The sequence below is a fragment of the Macaca thibetana genome, chromosome 2, assembly GCF_024542745.1.
Source record: "Macaca thibetana thibetana isolate TM-01 chromosome 2, ASM2454274v1, whole genome shotgun sequence".
Classification (NCBI taxonomy): Eukaryota; Metazoa; Chordata; class Mammalia; order Primates; family Cercopithecidae; genus Macaca; species Macaca thibetana.
In genome coordinates, this window is record NC_065579.1 from 96,706,996 (window position 1) to 96,730,563 (window position 23,568).

Sequence of the window (23,568 nt, forward strand, 5' to 3'; positions counted from 1 at the left end):
GTGTAAGCGGATTGGGAGCACAGTCCTTAGGGATGTGAAGGAGGTAGAGTTCCTGGATGACCTGCCCAAAGGGGAAGCACCAGAGGAGAGGTAAGATAGAGAGAGGGGCAGCAGGACCCTGGGAAAGAAGACAGGCCAGCAGCCGAGGGGCCTGGACACCTCAGCCTTCCCACTCTGACTGCCCAAACTTGGGTCCTCACCCACTAGGTGAACTTCATCCTGTTTATTTGCATCATCCGAATCCTGCTTCAGAAACTGCGGCCCCCAGATATCAGGAAGAGTGACAGCAGTCCATACTCGTGAGTGTGGGCCTAGTGCCTCAGCCCCCAGAACCTCCATCCCCAGTCCTCAAATCATCCCACATCTCCTTGAAGTCCTCCCACCCCAAACATCCAGAGTCACCAAAGAGCCATATTGTTCTTGCCCACCTCCACCATGGCCTGACTCAGCCCACCACCGTCCCCTGCTCCAGCCTCACCCTCACCAGGCTGCACTCAGAGCCCCACACATGCATCTCCTGCCCACACTCACGTAGCATCCTTCCCAGGTATGCATCTGCTGCCAATCCAGGGAGCTCAAGAGGACACCGATGTCTTGTTCATACCATGTGCCCAGTCCCTGGCATGTGCCTCACATGGAAAAGGGGTGCAATCAACACATAGTAGATGCATGCCCTCAGGGAGGCCCCAGTCTGCCAATGAGACAGCCATGTTCAGGACTCAGTATTCCTCAGTAATAATGATGACTCCTGCAGTTTACATGCCAGGCACATGCTAAGGGATTTCCATGCATCATGTCATTTCATCCACACAGTGCCCTGTAAAATTATCCTTATTTTACAGAGAGGAAACTGACATACACTCCCTTCTCCTCGAGGGTTTTGGAGCATGTCACCATGGGCAGGGAGAAGGGGGCACAGTGTCCATGGACCAGGGCTTGGAAAGGTGTCAATACTGTTCCCCCTGCTTAGGGGGACTGGAGGAAGAGGCAGGTTTTTTGAGGGAGCAACAAGGCTTGAAGACAGAGCTAAAGAAACATGAAAAATGTGAAAAGCGAGGCTGTAGGAAGGCAGGTAGGGTCTGCATGCCCACAGATGGGAGTAGGAGATTGAGTATCAGTGCTATTCACACAAGACAAACCCAGGACGTCCCACAAGGCCTTCCAGTCCTGGGATTCTTCTCAGCCTGCCTTCTCTTTGGAGAGTCTGTGCTGTGGTTCTAAGATTCCTGGCTAGAATGTCACATGCTGCTGGATTTAGGATTCTATTCTGGAATCCTGTGATTCTCCCTGATGAGACTAAGACTCACATTCTTGGTGTGACCGCATTCTCTCCTGCCAGGTGTGTAGGCGGAGCTTCCCTTCCTGTCTGAGAAGGAAAGGCTCAGTGGGGGTCTGCAGTCTGCTAAGGGGCAGCACATTGAGCCTGTGCACCCTCATCCTCTCCTTTGCCGATGGGACCGTATTTCCCCCAACTTACGATGGTACAAAAGGGCCTGAATCTGAGGCAAACAGAGCTGGCCATGGTCAGGGCCAGGTCTGTGTGGTGAGACAGAAAGGAAACAGTTGTCAGCAGGCAGAAGGGGTGGGGGTAATCGGAGATGAAGCTCCTCAAGGAGAGGCTGTCAGCTCCCACTCTCCACCTCCCCATAAGCCTTTGATTTAAAGAAAGCCTCCATCTGTTAGCCTCGGGTGCGTGGGATAGTTTTGCAGCCGAAGAGGGGTGGGCAGTGCTCAGGATCTTGGCATGGTTGAGAACCAGGTCCAGGAAGGGGTGGGATGGGCAAGGCCAGCTCCTCTGCCCCCAGCTTGCTGTGGGACCTCAGGCCTTGGACTAGGCTTCCTTGGACTGACTGCTAAGGCAGGAGAGACAGAGTCAGAGATCCTCCCTATCCACATCCCACCTCTCCTAGCCAGGGATCTATGGGCTCACACTGCCTGGATGAGCTATGAGGTCAGGTGGCTGGGAGGCCTGAACCAGGAAGAGCCCTGGACCATGGGAAGGGGGTGAGCATTTAGAATGAATACTGACCCTACTGAGCATACAAGGCTGTGAAGGAGAATCTGGTCCTTCAGAGCACGCTGGGAGTATATGCAATCGCAGAGAAGCTGGCAACTTCTGGAGAAGCAGACACAGCAGAAAAAAACACAGACAGAGGGTGATACTGATTAATTCTGGGTTGTCCCTGGTGATCAGGCATGAACTTGGGTCCCCATCACCCTCCCAAGTGGCCCTGAGCGTATGTGGTCAGCCCCCCAGTTAGAAAGACTTGCTTCCTAGTATGTCTTCTCTCATGGTCTCTCATGGATGCACTGTGCTTCATAGTACCCAGAACACTTCCAAGTTCATAGTGAGCCCTTGTTTCTATAATTTGACTATGTCAAGCATACACTTACTGCATTATACAAATTGGAAAAACTGAGACCAGGAGAGGAAGAACCAGAATCTCTTGTTGCCTAAGAGATTTTTTACTGCTCTTGATGGCTGAGAGCATCCTCTACTGCAATGATGAGGTAAGCCTCTCCCAGACCAGGGGGCCCAGGCAACAGAACTCCCAATAGTGGATTTCAGCTAACATGTCTCTGTTAGCATCATTCTCACTGGACTCTCCTTTACTTCTTACCCTCTCTCCTCCAGAAGGGTGAGAATAGAGGGAGTTTCTTTCTCTCTCATGCTTCCCTCCAGGCCAGGAGGGCTGGGGGCAGAAGGGCAGAGGCACTGCAGCTGTGGAACAGGAACAGAGAAGGGCATAATATTTAGAGGAACCTACAGTCCATCCTCACACATCCTGGTCATTGTCCCCATCTTCTGTGCCTCCAGCTGCCCCCATGCTATGCCCTATCAAATCCACATGTGTGGACACACAGACCCATGGCCTGTCCCTCCCCTGTCTCCAGGAGGCTGGCCAGGTCCACACTCCTGCTGATCCCCCTGTTTGGAGTGCACTACATCATGTTCGCCTTCTTTCCTGACAATTTTAAGCCTGAAGTGAAGATGGTCTTTGAGCTCGTCGTGGGGTCTTTCCAGGTATGGGCTGTTGACTTAAGGCTGCATTCTTCCCTGGCTTTTAAGGGAATTCAACCTGGAGTCTTGGCCCTTGCCACTGGATTCCAATCTTTTTACCGTAGTAAGTATTAGATAAGCACCTACTTTGTGCTTAGCTCTTTCCTTAACCAGGGGAACACAGGGGCTAGAGCCGGGGGAGGGGCAGGGCTGGGGGCTTCCGGTCTGTCTACCTCACCTCTCCTGCACTCTTCCTTCTCAGGGTTTTGTGGTGGCTATCCTCTACTGCTTCCTCAATGGTGAGGTAAGCCCCTCCCATTCCTTGGTGCTCAGGCAATGGAACTCCCAGGACCAGGGTCCAGAAACACTGGTGGGATATGTGCAGAGCAAGGGCAGGTTAAACCTTGCTACTACAAGTATGGTCCTCAAACTAGTAGCACGGGTGTCACCTAGGCCCTTGTTAAAAATGCACATCTCTGGGACCACCCCAGACCTGCTAGCTTAGAATCTGCATTTTAATAATTATTTAAAAAAACAAACAAACAGGTTTTTACTAAACCCCAGGGGGATTCCTGTGCACAACAGAGTTTGAGAAACACCTAGTTAAGTGGCTGTGTGCAGTGAGTGGGGAGGGGTAAGGGCTTCCAGTGAAGGTTGAGTTGCTGTGGAGCTCCGGTTACTATACACAAAAACCCACTCAAGTGAGCTGGAGACCCAGCATGGGAAGAATTGGGGTACAGGCACCCCTAGGCAGCATATCCCTCTCTCTCCCTGGACTGTTTTCTCGGATCCTCTCTGCCTCTCACCTCCTACCATTCCAAGGCCTCATTTTGAACCTGGCCTCAACCCAGTCCCAAGTGTGCACCGCCGGAGGCAGCACCGGGGTCTCTCCATTTTGATTTCCTGAAGAGGATAAGACTGGCTAGTTCAGAACCCTAAGTCCAGGGCAGCCCAATCAGCAGTGGAAGAGGCTCCACAGCAGCGGACCTGACCACCTTCCCCTCTCCTAGGTGCAGGCCGAGCTGAGGCGGAAGTGGCGGCGCTGGCACCTGCAGGGCGTCCTGGGCTGGAACCCCAAATACCGGCACCCGTCGGGAGGCAGCAACAGCGCCACATGCAGCACGCAGGTCTCCATGCTGACCCGCGTCAGCCCCGGTGCCCGCCGCTCCTCCAGCTTCCAAGCCGAAGTCTCTCTGGTCTGACCACCAGGATCCCAGGGGCCCAAGGCGGCCCCTCCCGCCCCTTCCCACTCACCCCGGCAGACGCCGGGGACAGAGGCCTGCCCGGGCGCGGCCAGCCCCGGCCCCGGGCTCGGAGGCTGCCCCCCCGGCCCCCTGGTCTCTGGTCCGGACACTCCCAGAACACGCAGCCCTAGCGCCTGCCTGGAGCGTTTCTAGCAAGTAAGAGAGATGGGAGCTCCTCTCCTGGAAGATTGCAGGTGGAACTCAGTCATCAGACTCCTCCAAAAGCCCCCTACGCCAATCAAGGGCAAAAAGTCTACATACTTTCATCCTGACTCCGCCCCCTGCTAGCTCTTCTGCCCAATCGGAGGAAAGCAACCGGCGATCCTCAAACAACGCCGGTGTGATCTGAGGGCAGAAAGGTTCTGCCCCGGAAGGTCACCAGCACCAACACCACGGCAGTGCCTGAAATTTCACCATTGCTGTCAAGTCCCTTTGGGTTAAGCATTACCACTCAGGCATTTCACTAAAGATGCAGCTCACTACCCCCATTCTCTCTTACTCTTAGCTACCAGCTTCTCAAAGTGGGTTATTCTGGAGTTTTCGTTTGGGGACCACAGTTGTCTTAGTGGTTCCCCACCGAAGTGGAGCGGCCCCAGGGTCAGTCTGGTGGGAAGACGATGCAACCCAAGGACTGAGGGACTCTGAAGCCTCTGGGAAATGAGGAGGCAGCCACCAGCGAATTCGAGGTCTCAGACTAAGCCTACCTGCTCTGCAAGTCTCAGTGGCTTCATCTGTCAAGTGGGATCTGTCACACCAGCCATACCCATCCCTCTGTGCTGCGGAAGCAACAGGAATCAAGAGCTGCCCTCCTTGTCCACCCACCTATGTGCCAACTGTTGTAACTAGGCTTGGAGATGTGCACCCATGGGGTCTGACAGAGAGCAAATACCTCACCCTGCTACACATACAGGATTTGAACTCAGATCTGGCTGATAGGAAAGTGAAAGCACAGACTCTTACTGCTAACTTTTGTGTATTGTAACCAGCCGGATCCTCTTGGTTATTTGTTTACCACTTATATTATTAATACCATTATCCCTAAATCTTTCTTCCCACCCCACCCTCCCTGGAGTGTGGCTGAGGAGGCCTCCAGCCCATGTATCATCTGGACAGCAGCCTGCTGGTCACAGCCTCCTCTGTCTGCCCTTCACCCTGGTGGCCACTCAGCTTCCTACCCACACCTCCCCCAGAAGATCCCCTCAGGACTGCAACAGGCTTGTGCAACAATAAATGTTGGCTTGGTCTGGCTTGGTTCCCCTGGTGGTTGATGTTCTCATATGGCCTAAAATGGGACCAGCTTTCAACTTGGAACCATCTTCCCCCACCCAAAGGATGGCTGATCTAATACATTACTGAAACCAGATGCCTCCACTCTTTTGGCTTTTGACAGAAATCTATATTTTCATATGAGGCATTCACAGTTCTAAGGGCCTTCAGCTCCCATCTTTTTGAGTGGTATCCTCTCTCCTCTGAGTGTGATGAAGTAAGACCAGGTCCCCATTGTGTTCCCCCACTCCTTAAATACAGCCAAAAAAGACCATTATAATCTCAGATTATACAAAACAGCTGGCAGAGCTGCCCAGAGTCCCAGAAATTGTTGAGTGTGAGTGTTTCACAGGCCGCAGTCATTCCTGCAAACAAGGGCCTAGGATGACCATGTTGCGATTACCCAGGGCTCAGCCAAGAGGAGGTAGGTAGTGGACAAAACAAATGCCACCAACACAAGTCGAGTGAGCAGAGACAATATGCTACTAATAAAAAGGTTTAGACACAGAGGCAGTATGGCAAATAACATCAGTCAGCAAGAGATGTCTCCAAAGCCGTTGCCCATGCTGACCTCCTTGGGTCCCACCTCCTGCAAACTTGCTAGAGGAGCAGGAGATGGATGTCAAGCTGGTAAAATGTGGTCAGAATGGGCTGGCGAAGGCTCAGATCTGCCTGCCCAGCTTCTTCAATGCCTTGTCTGACCCAGTACCATCCCAGGACCCATCATCAATGACAGTTCCAACCAGCATCCTCAGAGGCCAGAGTCAGGGGTGTTCAGGTCAGAATAGAAGTGACTATGAGCCATGGGCAGAGGCACCTCCAGGGAAATGCCCTTTGATCAGTTGCCCAGCATATCCAGGAGTGGCACGGTCTCTCCATCTAGATTCACACTCCATGCCCTGCCCTGTGCATGGTCAGTCATAAGACCGAGAAGGAGGCATTGTCCCTAACCTTGACCTCAGGTACCCCCAGGCCTGCTAGAGAGAACATTCTCAGTAGCCCCCACCCCTGCCCAGACCAACAGTGGTGACCACCTATGAGGTACTGGTGGTGGAGAGCTGAGCTGGGGCATCTAGAACTTGTTTCATTCTTCCCTGAACATCTTCTTTTTTTTTTTTTTTTTTGAGATGGAGTCTCGCTCTGTCTCCCAGGCTGGAGTGCAGCGGTGTGATCTTGGCTCGTTGCGACCTCCACCTCTCAGGTTCAAGCAATTCTCCTGCCTCACCCTCCTGAGTAGCTGGGACTACATGCGTGCACCATCACACCTGGCTTATTTTTGTATTTTTAGTAGAGATGAGGTTTTGTCATGTTGGCCAGGCTGGTCTCGAACTCCGGACCTCAGGTGATCTGCCCACCTCAGCCTCCCAAAGTGCTGGAATTACAGGTGTGAGCCACTGCACCCAGCCTACTGACCCTGAGCATCTTGCATTCCCGCCACTCCAAGGCATAGGAGTTGAGAGATAGGGGACAACCTGTCCATGTTCCCCTCACCCAACTGGGGCATGTCTCTCTCTCTAAACTGCTTCCAGAGACCTTGTCCACCCCATACTTCTCAGTAAGGTCCAGAAGACCCAGCCCTTGTCATTTAATCCCAATTCTGCTTCACACTTTCTCAGAGATCATGGGCAGGTCTCCTGAGTATGAATCTCTCAATCCACCTGCACAATAGGGAGGGTTCTAGATGACTTTGCTTAGCCCCTGGCTAAGGCACAGGCGGCTAATGAGGAGGGGCTGCCCAGAGCCTTCTGCCACCCACTCTGCCTCCCTGGGCTCAGAGGGAGGACAGCAGCTGGTGGGAGGAGCCCCAAGCAGTTGGGGGCTGAGGCATACACAGAGGATGGAGGCTGTGCAGAAAACAAGGTCAGAGACCTGGCAGGACTCCTTGAGAGATGAGCTCAGGCCAGTAGAAGAAAGGAGAAGGGAGAGGGGGGACAGAAATGCAGAGGAAAGGGCAGCACCTTGCCTTCCAGGTTAGGACCCTATAGACTGCCTGGGCTGTGTGAAGGCTGAGAGGGGCCCCCACACCACACTGTACCTGCCCCACCCACCACAGTCCCTGATATCCCCTGTATTCGTGTGTCATGGCTTTGGGGTAAGGCAGACAGCCTGGGTAGGGGACCAGTTGTCAGCCAAGAAGGTGGAGAGTGAATGAAGCAGAGAGCCAAGATGTGGGCAACAAAAGGGAGGACATAGGTGGGGCCCTGCTCAGAGAGGCTATTGGGAAGGGCAAAGCTTAGTGATGAGCACTTACGGATGGTGAGAAGCCGAAACACAGTCTCCCAGGCCGGAACAGCCGTGGAGTAATGGGGTTGGCCACAAGCAGGACTTTTCCTGGTCCCATGCTTCTCCCCCTGCCCCGCCCGCTCCCAGGTCCCTTGCCAGGTACCTGTCGGGCCAGGCCAACTCATCTCTATCGCCCCCTGGTGGATGCTTTAAGGACTTCACTAAGGTTAGGCTCAGTGCCCAAACACCTGGGTGGAGGCCCATTCCTAGGAGGCCAGGTGACCCAGAGGGAGGGCCTCTCTCCTGAGCGCCACGCAGAGGGAGATACAAGAGGGAGGAGGCAGTGAGGTGGTGAGGCCACAGGACTGATTCTCAAGCTTTAGTCTGAAATTAAGGTGACCCAGGGCCTGGCCCTTAGACCCAGGCCACTGACCTCTGCTGCACACAAACCCTGCCGCAGACCCAGCTGTAAGCCCCGGTAGAGCCCAGCCCCTGACTGGCCACAGGCTGGACCCTAGCCACTAACTGAGCCCTAAGCCCAGTCCCTGAGGGCAAAGCCCAGTTGACTCATGTGGGTACCTCCTGGAAAGACAAGGACAAGGAGCACCCCACCATCTCCATGCAGAGAGCCACCATCCCTCCACAGCAGAGGCCACCATCTGGGTGATTCCTGCCACTCCAGGGCACAGGCTGCCCAAGGAGGGTGGCCAGTTCAGTTTGCCAGCAGCATGGATAGGGGACAGTGTCTCAGGTGAGGCAACATCGAGGTGGTCTCTGAGGACTAGGTACGGGTCTCTGGGTCCCAAGGGAACATGATGGGTGCCAGGGATACCTGAATCCTAGAGGGCAGGCATAGGGGTCCTTTCCAGCAGGAACACAGTGGAGGCTTCCTAAGTGAGGCCGAGGGGATGATGGCGGGTTTGGGGCAGGCCACTCTGGCTACTGAGAAGAGCCCAAGGGGCAAGCTGGGAAAAGCTGTCAGTTCCGCATCCAGGTGAGAAGGAGGAGGGCTGGGGAAATGGTGACCTGGTTTGGGACATGCTGAATGTAATGGCTGCAGTACATCTGGGAAGAAGCTCCAAGGCTACTGGAATCAGGACCTAAAGTGAAACAGAGCTCGGGTGGCAGGTGGGGACACAGGGCGGCCCCCTTGGGGAGGGGGTGTGGGGGGAGTGTATATCCCCAGGGACCCCCACCTGCTTTGCTGGCAGGGGTGGGGTGAAGAGTCAGAATCAGCCTCTCCATTCTCACCGCTCGCCCAGGGCCTATTTTAATGAACAATGATCCAGCCTCCCCCAATGTGGGAACAGGAACTGCTCTTATCTCTCCCGGGGGAGGGGGCCGGAGCCACAGCTGGCAGTCATTAAACACCCCAATCAGGCCAGGGATGGCCAAGATATTAATAGGCAGGAGCCAGTGACCCCGGAGACACAGCCTCCTAGGAAGAGGGACAGTAACCCCAGCAGGCTATGGGGATGAGGAAGACAGGTCAGAAGGCCACCCTGGCAATGCCCCAGCCTCTACACAGGACAGATGGGGTAACCAAAGGCCATAGAAGGGAAAGGACATGCTTGAGTCACCAGGAAAGTCACTGATAGAGCCTGGCCTTGAACCTGGTTCTCTAAACCCCAGAGCCCTGCCTCTTCCATTACACACATCATCATAGCTGAGACAAGGGGTGCCCTGTGTGGAAACACATGAAGAGTAGGCCTAATCAGTGACACTGACTCTTTGTTTAAAATCTTGATATTTTGCTCATTATTATGTTTTGCATTAATTTTGATATTTTAAAAATACTAGATTAAAATATTATCTTGATCACTGAGGTTTTTTTGCCACCCCTTTCAATTTTGCACCTGAAGCAAATACCTTGCTTGCCTCACTCTAATGCCAGCCCAGCTCCCGGGTTCCCAGCATCCCCGTGTCCCAGGATGTCAGCATGGAAGAAACTCTGGAGAGCTCCAGACTGGTCTTTATGTGGCCCAGAGGGAAAGGATCCTGTCAGGGCGATGTCTACTAGAAGGAGGCAGCTCCAGAGCAAACTCAGTGGCTCAGCAATGTCACCGCAGATCTAGGTATTTTCTGTCTGTCCACTCTTCCATCTCAGTATGTGGACTTTCATCCTCAGACTTATCCCCTCATGACTGCACGATGGCTGTCGCTGCCCAAGCATCATGTTCCCAAAGAACCCCATCCACCGGCAGAGAGGAGAATTTCCTCTATATGTCTCCTTTTATCAGGGACGGTCATCTACCCCAGGACCCACCTTTCACACACTCTCTTCAGGCCAGGATGTCACACACCCAAACCACAGCTGCAAAGATTGGTGAGGGTTCTATAAGGGAAGCTGATCTGCTGAGAAATAAATGGGGATGGCTACTGAGTAGGTAACCAACAGAGTCTGATTCTCAGTTTCTTTTTGGATGTTTCTTGGGATAAATGTGTGATCTTTCATATTCCTCCACCTGAGCCTGGTGGTGCAGTATATGGGGGAGGTGAAAGATCCAAATCAGTCATGCTTCAGTGTAAGAGACAGAAAACATTCCGCGTGTTTTGTACAGAAAGAGATTGAGTGTAGGGAATTAAATATAGGAAGGCTTGGAGGGCTGGAAGTTTGGGTGCACATCTATCCATGGTCACACCATTGCAGCTGCCGCCTTGCCGAACATTACTGCCAATATCTCAGTTGCACATCCATTAAAGCTAGTGACAAGAAAGCAGAAGGAACATAGTGCCCTGTTGCTATAGAAAACTCAGGTCTGCCATATCCCACCCATCAACCACCACACTGCAGGAAACATGGCCTTTACTTCTCTCTGCTTCCCAACTGTCCTGGTGGTGCTTCCCTCTGGCAGAGCCTAAGTTGCATCAAATTCCTAGCAGTGAGGGAATTCTGGAAAGGGAGCCTTGAGCCTTCCAACCCCAACAAAGCAGGGGAACATGGAAGGGGCTAGAGAAGAGGCTGAGTGCCATAGATAATTTCTAGCACAGCAGCTCAGGTGGCATTGTAGCCCAAGTCCCCAGAAAGCAGAGCCTGAGACAAGGGCCTGTGACCAGGAAACAGAAGAGTGAAACGGGGAAATGAGGAAAGCCAATATAAAGACGAGTTACCAGCCTGGGCAACACGGTGAGACCCCATCTCTGCAAAAACATTAAAAAATAAAAAATTAGCCAGGTGTGGTGGTGCACACCTGTAGTCCTAGCTACTTGGGAGGCTGAAGTGAGAGGAACACGAGCCCAGGAAGTTGAGGCTGTGGGGAACCATGATTATGCCACCACACCCCAGTCTGGTGACAGACCAAGACCCTGTCTCATGAAAAAGGTGAGCGCTGGCCACTACTGGGGCAACAGGACTCAATTCACTGGGACCCTCTGCAAGGCTGGCAGAACATGCCCAAAATTGTCCTCCTGAGGGACAGAGAAGGAAAGCATTAACCCCTGGCTCCCAGTATCTGTTGCTCAAGGTTTGCCCATGTCAATCCCTCACTCTTCCAGGCTTGACAGGCATGAACAAGAAGCAGGTTCCTGCAGGCATCTCATCACATAATCAGAGGAGATCCGGGGCAGAAAGGGCCAGCTATGTGGTAGAGATGGGGTGAGGAGCTGTCAGATCCCCCGCCTCCGCCAGGAAGCTGGCCAAGGTGGCCAATAGGGAATGAAGCAGAGGACCCAACACAGGTGGCCTCCTGGGGCAGAGAAGAGGAGCCCCATGCAAAGGTCCTTGTGCACTAAGGTCTGCGTGGACACTCACTGGCCCTGCTGCTAAGGTCTTTGGCTGGGGTACTCATAGCTGCTCTCTTGGCTGCAGCCCCAGGGTCTACTCCAGCTGACTTAGCCCCACTGAGGCTCACTCTGGCCCCTCACACCCCTCCAGGCTCAGCCATGCCATCATCCAGCCTTGGATGTGAGCTTCCCCGCTCCATGGCCTCTGTGGCAGACTCACTTCACCATTCACCATGGTAGCACCATGACAGACCCACCAGTTCCAACTCCTCCAGCTTCCTCATGCCCCAGGGAGCGTGCAGTAACTTCTGGGTCCCTTCCAGGCCTCTGGGAGCTGAGGGTAGCTTGGTGGTGTTCACTCAGATCTACTTGGCGTTAAATCTGTAGCTCCACCATTTTATCTAGGAGGGCCACTTAAGGAGTACAGGTTGCTTGGAGGACAGACTTCCTAACACAGAGTGGGACACACACACCCTCTGTTTTCAGGTTACAATGTGTCCCCTCAATATTTCCTAGGTAATGAGACCATGGGGGCTTTCCTCCCTTCCTTCCATCCTCACTTCCTCCTTGCAGAGATGATATACCCCTCATCCACCTTTCCCCAGGTCATAATGGTGGAGGGCTTCAGAGGGATATAATCTCAGGGGCCAGGTAATGAGAATGGTATCTGTTTAATGTTTTCAAAATATTACCATCATATTTTCATTCAGCAAATAATTACTGTGCGCACAGTTCTAGACACCAAGGATGCAGTGGTGAACATGGCAGAGCCCTTGCCCTCATGGAACTGACCATCTAATGGTGGAGACAGATAGTAAATGAGAAAAGTTACAGAAAAAGAAGGCAGGATGAGGGTTAGAGTGAGGGGGTGCTCTGTTAGTTGAGGTGGCCAGAGAGGCTTACAGTGGAGCAAGAGCAGGCCATTCCCCTCCCTGATGATCAGAGGAATTTAAACCATATGCATCAGAGCTGGGGCTCGGAGATCTTGCAGTCCAGGTCAAAACATCCAGTTCCCTGCCTCTGCAGAAGCAGCCTGGACAGTAGCTGAGGAGAGCCAGGCGGCCTGGGGCCTCAGCAGGGTCTGAACTCCCCTAGGCAGGGGCTCAAGGGCTGGCCAAGCAGTAAGTAGAGGATGCCTGGTTGGACATGGTGAGGCTTGTTTCTTACGTCCCTCATTGCAGCAGTGACCCAGGCCCACAGACTCCATCTGGATGTGGAGATCCCCCCCACCCCGCCCCCAGTTCAATGTCCTCGGTGCCAAGTGACACAGAACAAGCAGCTCTTGAAAAGACTAATATTTACTCTTCAAACGGGAGCTGGCACAGGCTGTTTCCTGCAACTGGCGTCTGACTCGCCCTGTGGGATGGACACAACAGGAGGCACTCCGGGAGATAGGCAAATGTCCCCTCGGACGCCAGCATTCTGGATGAGATGATGTCTGTGAGATGGGGACAGCATGTTCCAAGGTTCCATCAGACACATCTCATTTCTGCCGCACACCTCACAATGGAGAGCTCGTTGCCTCTCCAGCTCCTGCTGGACAGCTCTGTGAGAAAGTTCATTCCAATGCTGGCCCTGTGTTCCTTGCCCCGGCCCTTGCTCTGATCCCTGGGGCCTCAGGAAATGCGCCCGGAATAACCCCAGGGCAGTGGTGGTCCTGGTCACCTTTATTCCTCCCACCCCCACCCGCCTCTGGCTTCACTTCCCCAGGCCCACGCTCTGGGCTCTGTGGCCAGAACACGCTATTTCTGGGGTAGGAGGAAGAAATTGCCTTGAGGGCACCTCTGTCCCCCTGCAGCTGTGTTCCTTGTCCTCATGAGAGCCCTTCAGCTGAGTGCCTCATATGGGAAAGTCTTGGCCAGGAAACTGCTGGTCAGACGGCTCAAATATGGGGAGGAGAGTCCCTAGTGGCTTGGCGGTCAGAGCCAGCTCCCCCTGCCCACTTTCCCCTCTGGAGTCTCTCCTCTCTGCTCCAAGCTCCTCATGGCTTCCAGAGCCCTCCGGACCAATATAACCCCAGGCTTCAGTTTCCCTGCCCCCACTCCCCACCACTGCAGCCCTGGAGGCTCAAACACTCTGGCAGCATATGGGGCTTTAGAGTCCCCAAAGGTCAGCCTTCTCAATCTCCCAGGGGGCATGCAGGCCCACCCCATTCTCCCAGAGCTCTCAGAACTGACTGCTGACTCAAGCAACCCTCTTTTTAAAACAATTCCTTATTATCCCTATACCTAACTCCCAAGCTCCTGGTCTCTTGTAAGAAGCCATTCGAGTGTATTTAACATGTATCTTTTTGCATGTATCCTCACAAAATATTTTATCATCTTGTATGCATATATTTCTTATATAACAGTCATTTTTCACTCAGCTCTAAGTTTTCAGGATTCATCCATGTGACGTTGCATCTAAATCTGGTACATATGCCTGCATCGTGATGCTCCGTGGTATGCCTGCACACTTTCTTTCCATGATGGATACATAGATTGCTTTCCACCAACACCAGTAAGTCTTCAATGAATGTGTCTCCTTAAGGATCTGTATAAGAATTTTCCTGGGACAAATAACCAGAAGTCAAATTTCCACTTCACAAGGTGTGCACTCTTAACTTGGGTAAGTAGGCTGTATTAGTTTGTTAAGGCTGCCCTAACAAAGTACCACAGTCCGGGTGGTTTAAGCAAACTTTTATTTTCTCATGGGTTGGGACTTCAACATGTGAATTTCAGGGGAACAGAATTCAGCTGTTAACAGTGGCATGGCTCTGCAGATCAGCCTTGCCTCTCTACTCACTGCCACCTCACACGAAGTCCTACGTCTCCATACTCCCTCCTGCACTTGATGCCATCCAGCTCTGCAAGATTTGCCAAACTCATAGGTGTGAGGTGATGTCTTATTATTGTTTCAATGTGTATTAATGATTTAAAATCTCTTCATATGTTTATTAGCTTTTTAGGTTTTATCTTCTGTTAATTGTCTGCACATTTTCTATTGGGATTGCTCTTTCTTGCTGATTTACAGGAATTTCTTCTGTGTTATTAATCCCTTAGTGGTTTCTGGCATCATAAATATCTCCTCCCATTCTTTTAACTTTGCCCATGAAATCCTTATTTGTGTATAGTCAAATTCATCAATCATTTTTGCCTTAAGGCAGTCCTTTTCCACCACAAGCCACAAAGATAATCTTCAAGTTCTTCAACGTATTCCATAGATTTTGCTGTCCACATTTGACTTAAGAAGTCCTTTTCCGCCACAAGCCACAAAGATAATCTTCAAGTTCTTCAATGTATTCCACAGAATTTGCCGACCACATTTGATCCCAGCAACATCTTTGTGCTGACTCAGCAGAGCCAAGTGGGCTCCTTAGAGACTCTCCTCTACCAGCACTGCCCAAAGATGCTTGGCAGCTGTCAGGTAGCACTTCTGCTACCTGGCACCCTTCAAGGGGTAGGCCCCAAGAAAGAAGAAGGCAACTCACCAGCCAGAACTTCTCATCCAGCCCTCCTGGCATAGAAGGAACACTTTCATGGGCCAGAATCTCCTTCTATTCTTTGTGGGTACTGCCAAGTGGGGGACAGACACTTGTTTCCTGCTCAGTGGAAACAGAGCTCCGAACTTTACTGTCACTGGCTCCCTAGAACAAGCCTCAGCTTCGCAACCTGAGCAAAAACGTGGTTGAAGCAGATGGTGTCTGAAAACTACCAACTTCCAAATCCCAGCACCCAATAACTCAGATGTTTATTTTGGCAGTCACTGCCTTCCTCCAAAAGATTCTGACTCAGGACAGATGGTGCAGAGACTCTTGGAGAGTGAATTCCCCAATGTGTCTAGAGGATGGTCAGGAGAGGATAGTGCATTTGCTTCCTTTCTGGGAATTTTATTAGCTGCTATAGGAACGGCCTTTGCAAAAGGCCACCTTCCCTTGTCTGGAAAAGTGAGGAGGTGGCCAGCAGCTGTGCCCCCTGGTGGCCATTCGGTGGTCAGGCTGGTCCTGGGAGATGAAACTTCACCTTCACAGTAGACAAGAGCCCAAAACACAGAGCAGGGAAAGTGCCTGCTGCACACAGCAGGACAAGGGCAGAGCCTGCGAAGTGGGGAGGCCTCCCAGCCCCCAGGGCATTGTTGTGACTGCTATTTTGGTTGGGAATTAGTGCTAAAGACTATTTGAGTCCTTGCCCCTGTCTAGGCCTCACCGGACAAGAGGACCTGACTTTCACTTCTCTCAGCAACCCCCTCCCATTACGTCAGGCCCACATCACACTGTCTAGGAAAGGATCCATAACTCAGAATTTTTCACACAAGTGCAAAGACACATGTTAATAAACACTTTAGATTTATTCTGCCATTTCTGAAGCCACCTCATTTATGTACACATAGGATATAAATGGCTATACAACATTTTTACATACTTTCATACAAGTTTAGGTTGTACTACTATGAGTTTGTTAAAATGTACCCATTATTTACTCAAAATATTTATTGTTACAAGAAAACCATAAGAAGCTTGTGTAACATGAACAGCAAGTATTTAAAATGAATATGTAAATGGTTTTGCCCTGACTAAATCAGCCTAGTATTTTATGCTCTTAATAGAAAAGCCCATTAAACAAAATAGAATCCTGGGGGATCAAATCATATGAATGATTCATGAAACAATACTTCTGAAGCAACCCCAGAATCATATAAATGTAAGGGTTAAAGAAGGTTATATGTACCAAGCATGGGTCGGAGGAACAGAACGGGTTTGTTAATTTTACCCTAAACAAAAGGCGCTTGTGGGCAACAGCTCTGCCATCAGCACACATGGGCAGATGTTTCCATATCCAGCCATTCCCAGATTTTACTGACAAGCCCTTTTCCACAGGTTCCCTGCTGATGAGATTTCCCCAGCAACAGAAGTTTGACATCACTGCTCCCAGATGGGAGAATCAGAGCTCTCCTCATTTGGGTCAGGGGTGGCTGGCTCATGAGGTTTGGTCCAACCAGCAGAACCAGCTCCCTGGATCCTGGAATAAACCAAACACCAATGGTACCATGCGCTCTGTGCCCAGGGGGTGAAAGGCAGGTCCAGGGTGGGAAGAAAAGGGGCTGCTACCTTTTGGAGTGAAAAATTGAGGTTGTTTACACTGTAGTATAACAAAATGCCTTTTTGTAAAGGCCAGAAGAAATGGCTGTGCTGTGCTGCCTGAAGCAGAAAAACCTTCATGTACCAGGTGAATGTAAAGCCTTTCTCCTCCCACACATGATGGATTCACCCAGTATTCCCCTCCACTACCACTTTTGACCCTCATAACAGCACCCTGGGGGAGCAGACTGATGTTATCACCATTTACCAGATGAGGAAACTGAGGCCTGATGGGCAATGATTTGTGCACTGTGACATAGGACTCAGTGAAGAGCCTAGCAAGCTGATGGTTAGCTAACTGGTGCACTCTTTCCCTCACCTTATCTCTCAAGGGCACAACTACACTCACTTTCTCCACCATCATTAACACTCACAGTGCACAGGTAGAGCGTCCCCAGACTTGTGCAACATTCTACACAAAACCATTTGGAATGTGAGCAATGTCTGAACAGGGGCTTGCCAGGCACATCTAATCACCACAAATGCTCCCACCCATGTCTGTCCTCACTTGTGCTGCACTGTGCAAGCAAGCAGTAGGTTCTCAGAAGGCCATTGTCCTGCATGTTACGATGAGTGGCCAACTCCTTCACAGAACAGCAAATGGCAGCCCTGGCTGCAAGGTGCAGTGTGCAACCCCCATATGCCAAGGGGCAGCTGCTATCTTCCAGCAAAGAGAGAACCCCTAGCTCTGCTCCCTATCTATGCCCTGCTTCCTGTGCCTCACACAGCCAGCCTTGCTGCTGGCCTGCTGGCTGTTGTCTTTTGACTCTGAGCTGTGCTGACCACCAAGAGTGTTACTCCTCTCCAAGACTTGACTCCCAGGCATGGGTGGGAGAGTTGAACCTCAGTGCAATCTGCTCCCACTCTGAAGCTCGTCTACCCACCCCATTCGTTACAATTAAAGGTGGTTTTCTCATCCCTCCAGAGACTCGTTTCAGCCTCTGTCTCCAGAGCTGGAGTGTATAGGGCAGAGGTAGAAAGAGGCAGGAGAGTTGGAGAACAAGAGCACCCAGAAAAGAACAGAGGAGCTCAAGCTCATTTAATCAAAATGCTTACATGTTTTAATTCCAGCATTCTCGAGTTCACAGAAAAGAGGGATGCAAGCCCAAAAAGCAAAACCAGGAGCTTATGGTCACATGCCTCCAGCTGCAGGCAGTGGGACCTCTGGTACTGAGAGGGAATGCCACCTGAATATGCCCCAGCTGTCTCCATCCAGGAAAAGGAAAGCCAGGTACAGTCCTCATCACAATAAGGCTAGCCTAACAGGGGAAAACAGATTTACATGTTTCCTTCATTAGGATATTAGGGAAGGGGAAACCTTTTGGGCTCTGGCCCCTTGGTTAAGAAACCCTTCCTAAGAGCACTGAGCCACACTCTGGCCCTGATACAGTAGATGGGACTTAATACACTCTGATGCTCAAGGCCTTGCAGCATCTGATACCAGAAGGCACCTCTAAAAGTTTTTGTTTTCAACATTATTTCATCTATTCCCAGATCTAGCCCAGTAAGATCAGCTGCACAGGTAGCATTTAACTACTGGGAAAACAAAAGTGCTACAACAACAGTGAGTCCATGGTGGAGTGAGGATAACTCCTGGTATTTGGAACCAGTTTGCTGGTATCAAGGATCACACAAAAGGCTATAAACCTCCAACCCTAAACCAAGTCAAACCTAAGCCTGGGGATTTCCCTTGGATGAAATCACCAGAACTTCTTTCCTATTATCAGTCTCTTCCTTCAGTGAGCTGAGGATTCTTTTAGCTAGGTGGATTTCAGTCAAACAATGTTTTTGTGGTCACTACTTGTACTGTTTTTCTACTGCATCTTTTCCCTTTTGTTTGCAAAAGTCAACCTCACCCCATGTGGATGTTAACTGATATCCACACATTCAACCTGGTGTGGGTAACATCTTCGGTAGTGCTTTGGTGGTCAGGAAGCATTACCAGGAAGGACTCATCTTCAAGGACCGTTTCTTTACTGCCTACTGAATATGGATCATAGGCTCAGATGCCCAAAGCACCCCGGGTACAGGTCTACACAGCAACCCAATGCCACACAGGCTTAAAAAGAAAATAGTCCATTTTTAAGCTGTTCTCACCGACTTTTTTTTTTGAGACGGAGTCTTGCTTTGTCGCCAGGCTGGAGTGCAGTGGCTCGATCTTGGCTCACTGCAACCTCCACCTCCTGGGTTCAAGAGATTCTCCTGCCTCAGCCTCCTGAGTAGCTGGGGCTACAGGTGCACATCACCGTGCCCAGCTGATTTTTGTATTTTTAGTAGAGACTGGGGTTTCACCATGTTGGCCAGGATGGTCTTGATCTCTTGACCTTGTGATCCGCCTGCCTCGGCCTCCCAAAGTGTTCTTACTGACTTTTAAAACATTTTTGTTCTTCTCATTTAAAACAATTTACCTCCCCTCCTTAACTTCCCATTCTATTTCACCATCTCTTCAAAATTGTCTCCCAGAAAAACTGAAAATTCACCTGCTGGGTATGCAGAAAATTATGCAGATGTGAAATCAGTGGAGAGACAACTCTGGAGTTTATGTCTGAGTATGTTGCCAATATAATTTTCATATTCAGATTTTTTAGAGACAGGGTTTCACTCTGTCATGCAGGCTGGGGTGCAGTGGTGTGATTATAGCTCATTGAAGCCTCAAACTCCTGGACTCAAGGGATCCTCCTGCCTCAGCCTCCCAAACTGCTGGGATTACAGGCATGTGCCATCACATCTGGCAATTTTTTTTTTTTTTTTTTGTAGAGAGGAATCTTACTATGTTGTCCAGGCTGGTCTCAAACTACTGGCCTCAACTGATTCTCCTGCTTTGGCTTTCCAAAGTGCTGGGAATACAGGTGTGAGCCATCATGCCTGGGCCATATCCAGATATTTTATGTTTGGTCAAAAATAGAAAATTCTATTATAAAAAATAGAGTTACTATGGCAACATTTTCCCAACATAGTTCCCAGTATATAAACTTATCTTTCTTAAAATGATAACAAGGTAGCTCAGTAACAATATAGCAATGATAACCAAATATAATTTTCTAAAACTACATTCTTACATTCCCTATCTACTCAACTCTTGTAATGGTTTTCCACTTTTAAAAGCTATCAAAATAGGATTTTAAAAAATTTATCAAGACCACATAATGCAGTTGAACACTCAAAGCGTTCCATGCAACTGTGGTTGAACTATTCAGATTCCAGACTTCTACCAAGAACAATCCAAAGAACAAACTCCCAAAATGGCCTCCTGAGTGGTACTAAACAAGCCAGCCTGAAATTTTGGGAGACCTAAGGGATCTTATCCAGAACCATATTCTGGAAAACTGTGATCAAGCAATTTTTTGACAATGAAAGACAGTAACTTTCCAGAGTATGTGTTAATTATATCTCTATCAAGCTTTAAAAAGTTAACAGCTACTTAACTCTTGTTCATAAAAAATTAGGCCCTCAAGCTAATTAAGATGACTGGGAAAGGTACAGAGGAGGAATTAATTTCGGAGGCACTCTGCAAACAGGTACACAGTAGTCATCATCATTAAAACAACAGGCACTCAGCTCTACTGAAAAGGCTGATGACAGCAGCCTCTCCCAAGCGGATCTGTAAGGTGCCACTGAATCCATGTTCATTTACCTACTCCAGGTTGTGGTCAATTGTAAGTAATCCTGAAATTCTCATTTCTGCTCATACTGATAAACTTATCATCTAGTAGTACCAGTTATTCAATTAATTTTTAAAATATTCAGATATACCCTGCAAATAAATAAAAATTTTCTGTACCCACAGTGCCACCACCATAAAAGGTTACATATAAATTAACTCAGATTTCTTAACCATTTTCTCAGCTTAAGTCTGCCCTCACCCTAAATGAAGTCCAATTTATATCCAAAATATATTTAAATATTCCAAAGGTATTTTGAACCTAAGATATTAAAAAAATGTAAACAAAATTTATCTAGCTTATATTTAAGAACCATATTTTTAGGTTTTTAATTCATCCTGTACTGACCCACTGGAAAAAAAAAAAAAAAAAACGAACCAAGTTATATTTAGACTGAAAGCTGATTTGGATTTTAAAGTGGTTCCTTGGAGACAACTGCCAATTACTAAAACCAGTGTTATTGAATCAAGTGGTTTACTGTATCATTGAACTTAAAAGACCAACATATTTCCTTTCTCTCTCCCAATAAAGCTCTTTCTGGATGAGCCCCCAGATCCAGCTGTCCTAAGTAAACGTGCTGAACTGGAGATCCTGCAGTAATGCTCGGCACAGAACCAAGGCTGGGTATCAAGCAACTTCATGACTTCCACTGCAACTGTTTAACATCCCCAATTCCTGGTTTTTCAGGCCAGTTGGCTGAAAAGGATGGAAACTGGAGTGTAAAGTAGAGAAGCAGAAAGAGAAACATAGACTGATCCTCAAAAGAAAATCAAAGAATCCATTCATCACAGTGTCATCCTCATACTCCATAGTCAGACTGCTTCTCCTGAAGCTGCCTTGTTAGTATCTGATATGAAGACAGAAAAGCCACTCCTATGTGGAAAAGGATTTGCCAGAGGTTCCTCAGCCCGTGCAGGTACATGTTGCCCAGGCAAATAAAGAGCAGCATCAGCACCACCTTCATAGTCCTGGCTGGACTGTAGAACAGGTACAAATAACACTGAAATGAGACCAGAAGAGGAATTCCAATCAGAGATAAAATGGCTACTAGATCATATGCAAAATTCACCTCCCACAGCTTCCATGAAGAGTGTCATTTCCCTCACATTAGCTGATTAAACTGAATTCATTACAGTAAAGTGGGAACCGATGGTTAGGCTGCTGTTAATTATTGGATAAAAGTGAGGATTTGGAAGATTAAAGGAAAGTGAAATAGATGTCACAGGAAGAATTAGTGCATGGCACATCTGAGAGAAGTTCAAGAAATAGACAGAAATGCCCAGACTGTTGGCAGTAGAGAAAGAAGAGCCCCAGGTAAGCTGCAGACAGCCAGACCAGGGGACCCTAACGTGACTGACTGGTCTCCCAGTGAAGTTTTCCTTCAGGGAGCCATGACAGGCAAGCAAGCTGGTGAGAGGAAGCCATGCTTTTACTATTTTGGTTTCTCCTGAGCCATGACTACATTGAGTACCACTCTTCCCTTGGGCACCCTCCTTATCATGTCTTCCAAATCATCTCTGAGTCGGGGAAAGGTCTCACAGCAGGGAGAGTGACTGGCATTTTGTGTATGACTATCACACATAAAAGGGGCCATTCTTGTTCTGCAAAAGGTAGAAACAGCATTTTGGTTCAATGCTTTCTTGTTTTTTTGTTTTGTTTTGTTTTTAAAAAAGGACATCACTGAACATGGATCAATACAACAAAGGTTCAACCTACAGAGGGAGGGAGTGAGCTATCCAACTAGGAACACAGTTGAAGGAATGGGGTGGAACTGTACAATCCCTGCAGTCCTAAAACATAGCTCTAGGAAACTGCCACTGGCTATGTCCAAGGTCTTGGAGACTTGTTTTCTAAAAACTGAGTGCATTTTCATGGGTTGAAAATTTCTTTTTGCACCATCAGGTAATGCTTTTTCTTTTTTGCATTTCTGGGCAATGTTTTTCTCTGTTGCCCAGGCTGGAATGCAGTCGTATGATCTCAGTCACTGCAACCTCCACCTCCAGGGTTCAAGCAATTCTCATGCCTCAGCCTCCCAAGTAGCTGGGACTACAGGTATGCACCACCACACTTGGCTGATTTTTGTATTTTTATTATAATAGAGATGGGGTTTCACCATGTTCCCCAGGCTGGTCTTAAACTCCTGGCCTCAAGTGATCCACATATCTTGGCCTCCCAAAGTGCTAGGATTACAGGCATGAGTCACCGCACCTGGCCTGGGTAATTCTTAAGAATAAACCATTCTAGAATGCATGTGGAAGAGAAGGAAAGTGTCCTAAGAACAGAAATTTTAATTTTAAAAAAAAGGGAGAAAAAAATATGTATTCAGAGAGAGTGCTAAAATCCTAGTCCATATGGAGGACAAGGAAGGAGAATTAGAGCCAGGCTTTCACTAGAATTAACTCTGCCTATGAGGGACTCAAAAGCGCCTCTTTATGCCACCCCTTAGTACACAGCTTATTTGAAAATAACTAATCAAAACCCTCTAGTTAATTTTCTAATGTTTGCTTCAGTTGCTAAAGAACAGGTTTGAGTCAGAAGGTATTACTATTAAAACAATAACAACAACAAAAAACAGCAGTTCTTTGACCTAGTCCTATATATGTATATATATATTTTTAAAAATTTTTGCGGAGGCCAGGCGCGGTGGCTCACGCCTGTAACCCCAGCACTTTGTGAGGCCGAGGCAGGCAGATCACATGGTCAGGAGATCAAGACCATCCTGGCTAACACAGTGAAACCCTGTCTCTACTAAAAGTACAAAAAAAATTAGCCAGGCGTGGTGGTGGGCACCTATATAGTCCCAGCTACTCAGGAGGCTGAGGCAGGAGAATGGCATGAACCTGGGAGGCAGAGCTTACAGTGAGCCAGGATTGTGCCACTGCACTCCAGCCTGGGTGACAGTGCAAGACTCTGTCTCAAAAACAAAACAAAACAAAAAAGTTCAGAGATGGGGTCTTGCTGTGTTGCCATGGCTGGTCTTAAACTCCAGGCCTAAAGCCATCCTCCCACCTTGGCCTTGAAAAGTACTGGGATTACAGGTGTGAGCTACCATGCCTGGCCTAGTTCTATATATTAAAAACTACAAGTACACAGATGCTAGTTTTATAGAATGACATTCCTGTGCTTGGACTGTCCTAATAATAAGCACAAGGCAATAAAGCAATATCTTGCCACCCACTAGTCAGGCCTAATCCAATCCCCACGTAATCTCATCCCTCCCTTCTGGGAAGTCAAATCCAAACTGTTGGTTTCTGTTCTGTTGCTGTCAATAGCCCCTTGGCCTTGAACAAGGGGCTTTCCCTTTCTGAGCACAAAGTTCTTCCTCTGTAAAAT

General features: G+C 49.2%; 3 protein-coding genes across 7 annotated transcripts in view; 1 reads left to right on the forward strand and 2 right to left on the reverse strand.

The window, feature by feature from the left end:
- Positions 1 to 5,487, forward strand: part of VIPR1 (vasoactive intestinal peptide receptor 1) — a 34,725-nt gene extending 29,238 nt beyond the window's left edge. For both annotated transcript variants that reach the window (XM_050780413.1, XM_050780414.1), the window contains exons 10-13: positions 208 to 299; positions 2,896 to 3,025; positions 3,264 to 3,305; positions 4,012 to 5,487. In XM_050780413.1, coding sequence (XP_050636370.1) covers positions 208 to 299; positions 2,896 to 3,025; positions 3,264 to 3,305; positions 4,012 to 4,203 — 456 coding nt within the window. In that variant the 3' untranslated portion in view covers positions 4,204 to 5,487. The remainder of the gene's footprint in view (positions 1 to 207; positions 300 to 2,895; positions 3,026 to 3,263; positions 3,306 to 4,011) is intronic.
- Positions 1 to 23,568, reverse strand: part of HHATL (hedgehog acyltransferase like) — a 464,648-nt gene that overhangs the window by 290,974 nt on the left and 150,106 nt on the right. The window contains exon 1 of one of the 3 annotated variants that reach the window (XM_050780399.1): positions 4,332 to 4,335. The exons of the other annotated variants lie outside the window; for them this stretch is intronic. The gene's annotated coding sequence lies outside the window, so the exon portion shown is untranslated. Of the gene's footprint in view, positions 1 to 4,331; positions 4,336 to 23,568 lie in introns of those variants that run through there. 3 annotated transcript variants of the gene reach the window in all.
- The window catches only part of SEC22C (SEC22 homolog C, vesicle trafficking protein), a 29,910-nt gene continuing 26,902 nt past the window's right edge, over positions 20,561 to 23,568 (reverse strand). For both annotated transcript variants that reach the window (XM_050780431.1, XM_050780430.1), the window contains exon 7: positions 20,561 to 21,235. In XM_050780431.1, coding sequence (XP_050636388.1) covers positions 21,035 to 21,235 — 201 coding nt within the window. In that variant the 3' untranslated portion in view covers positions 20,561 to 21,034. The remainder of the gene's footprint in view (positions 21,236 to 23,568) is intronic.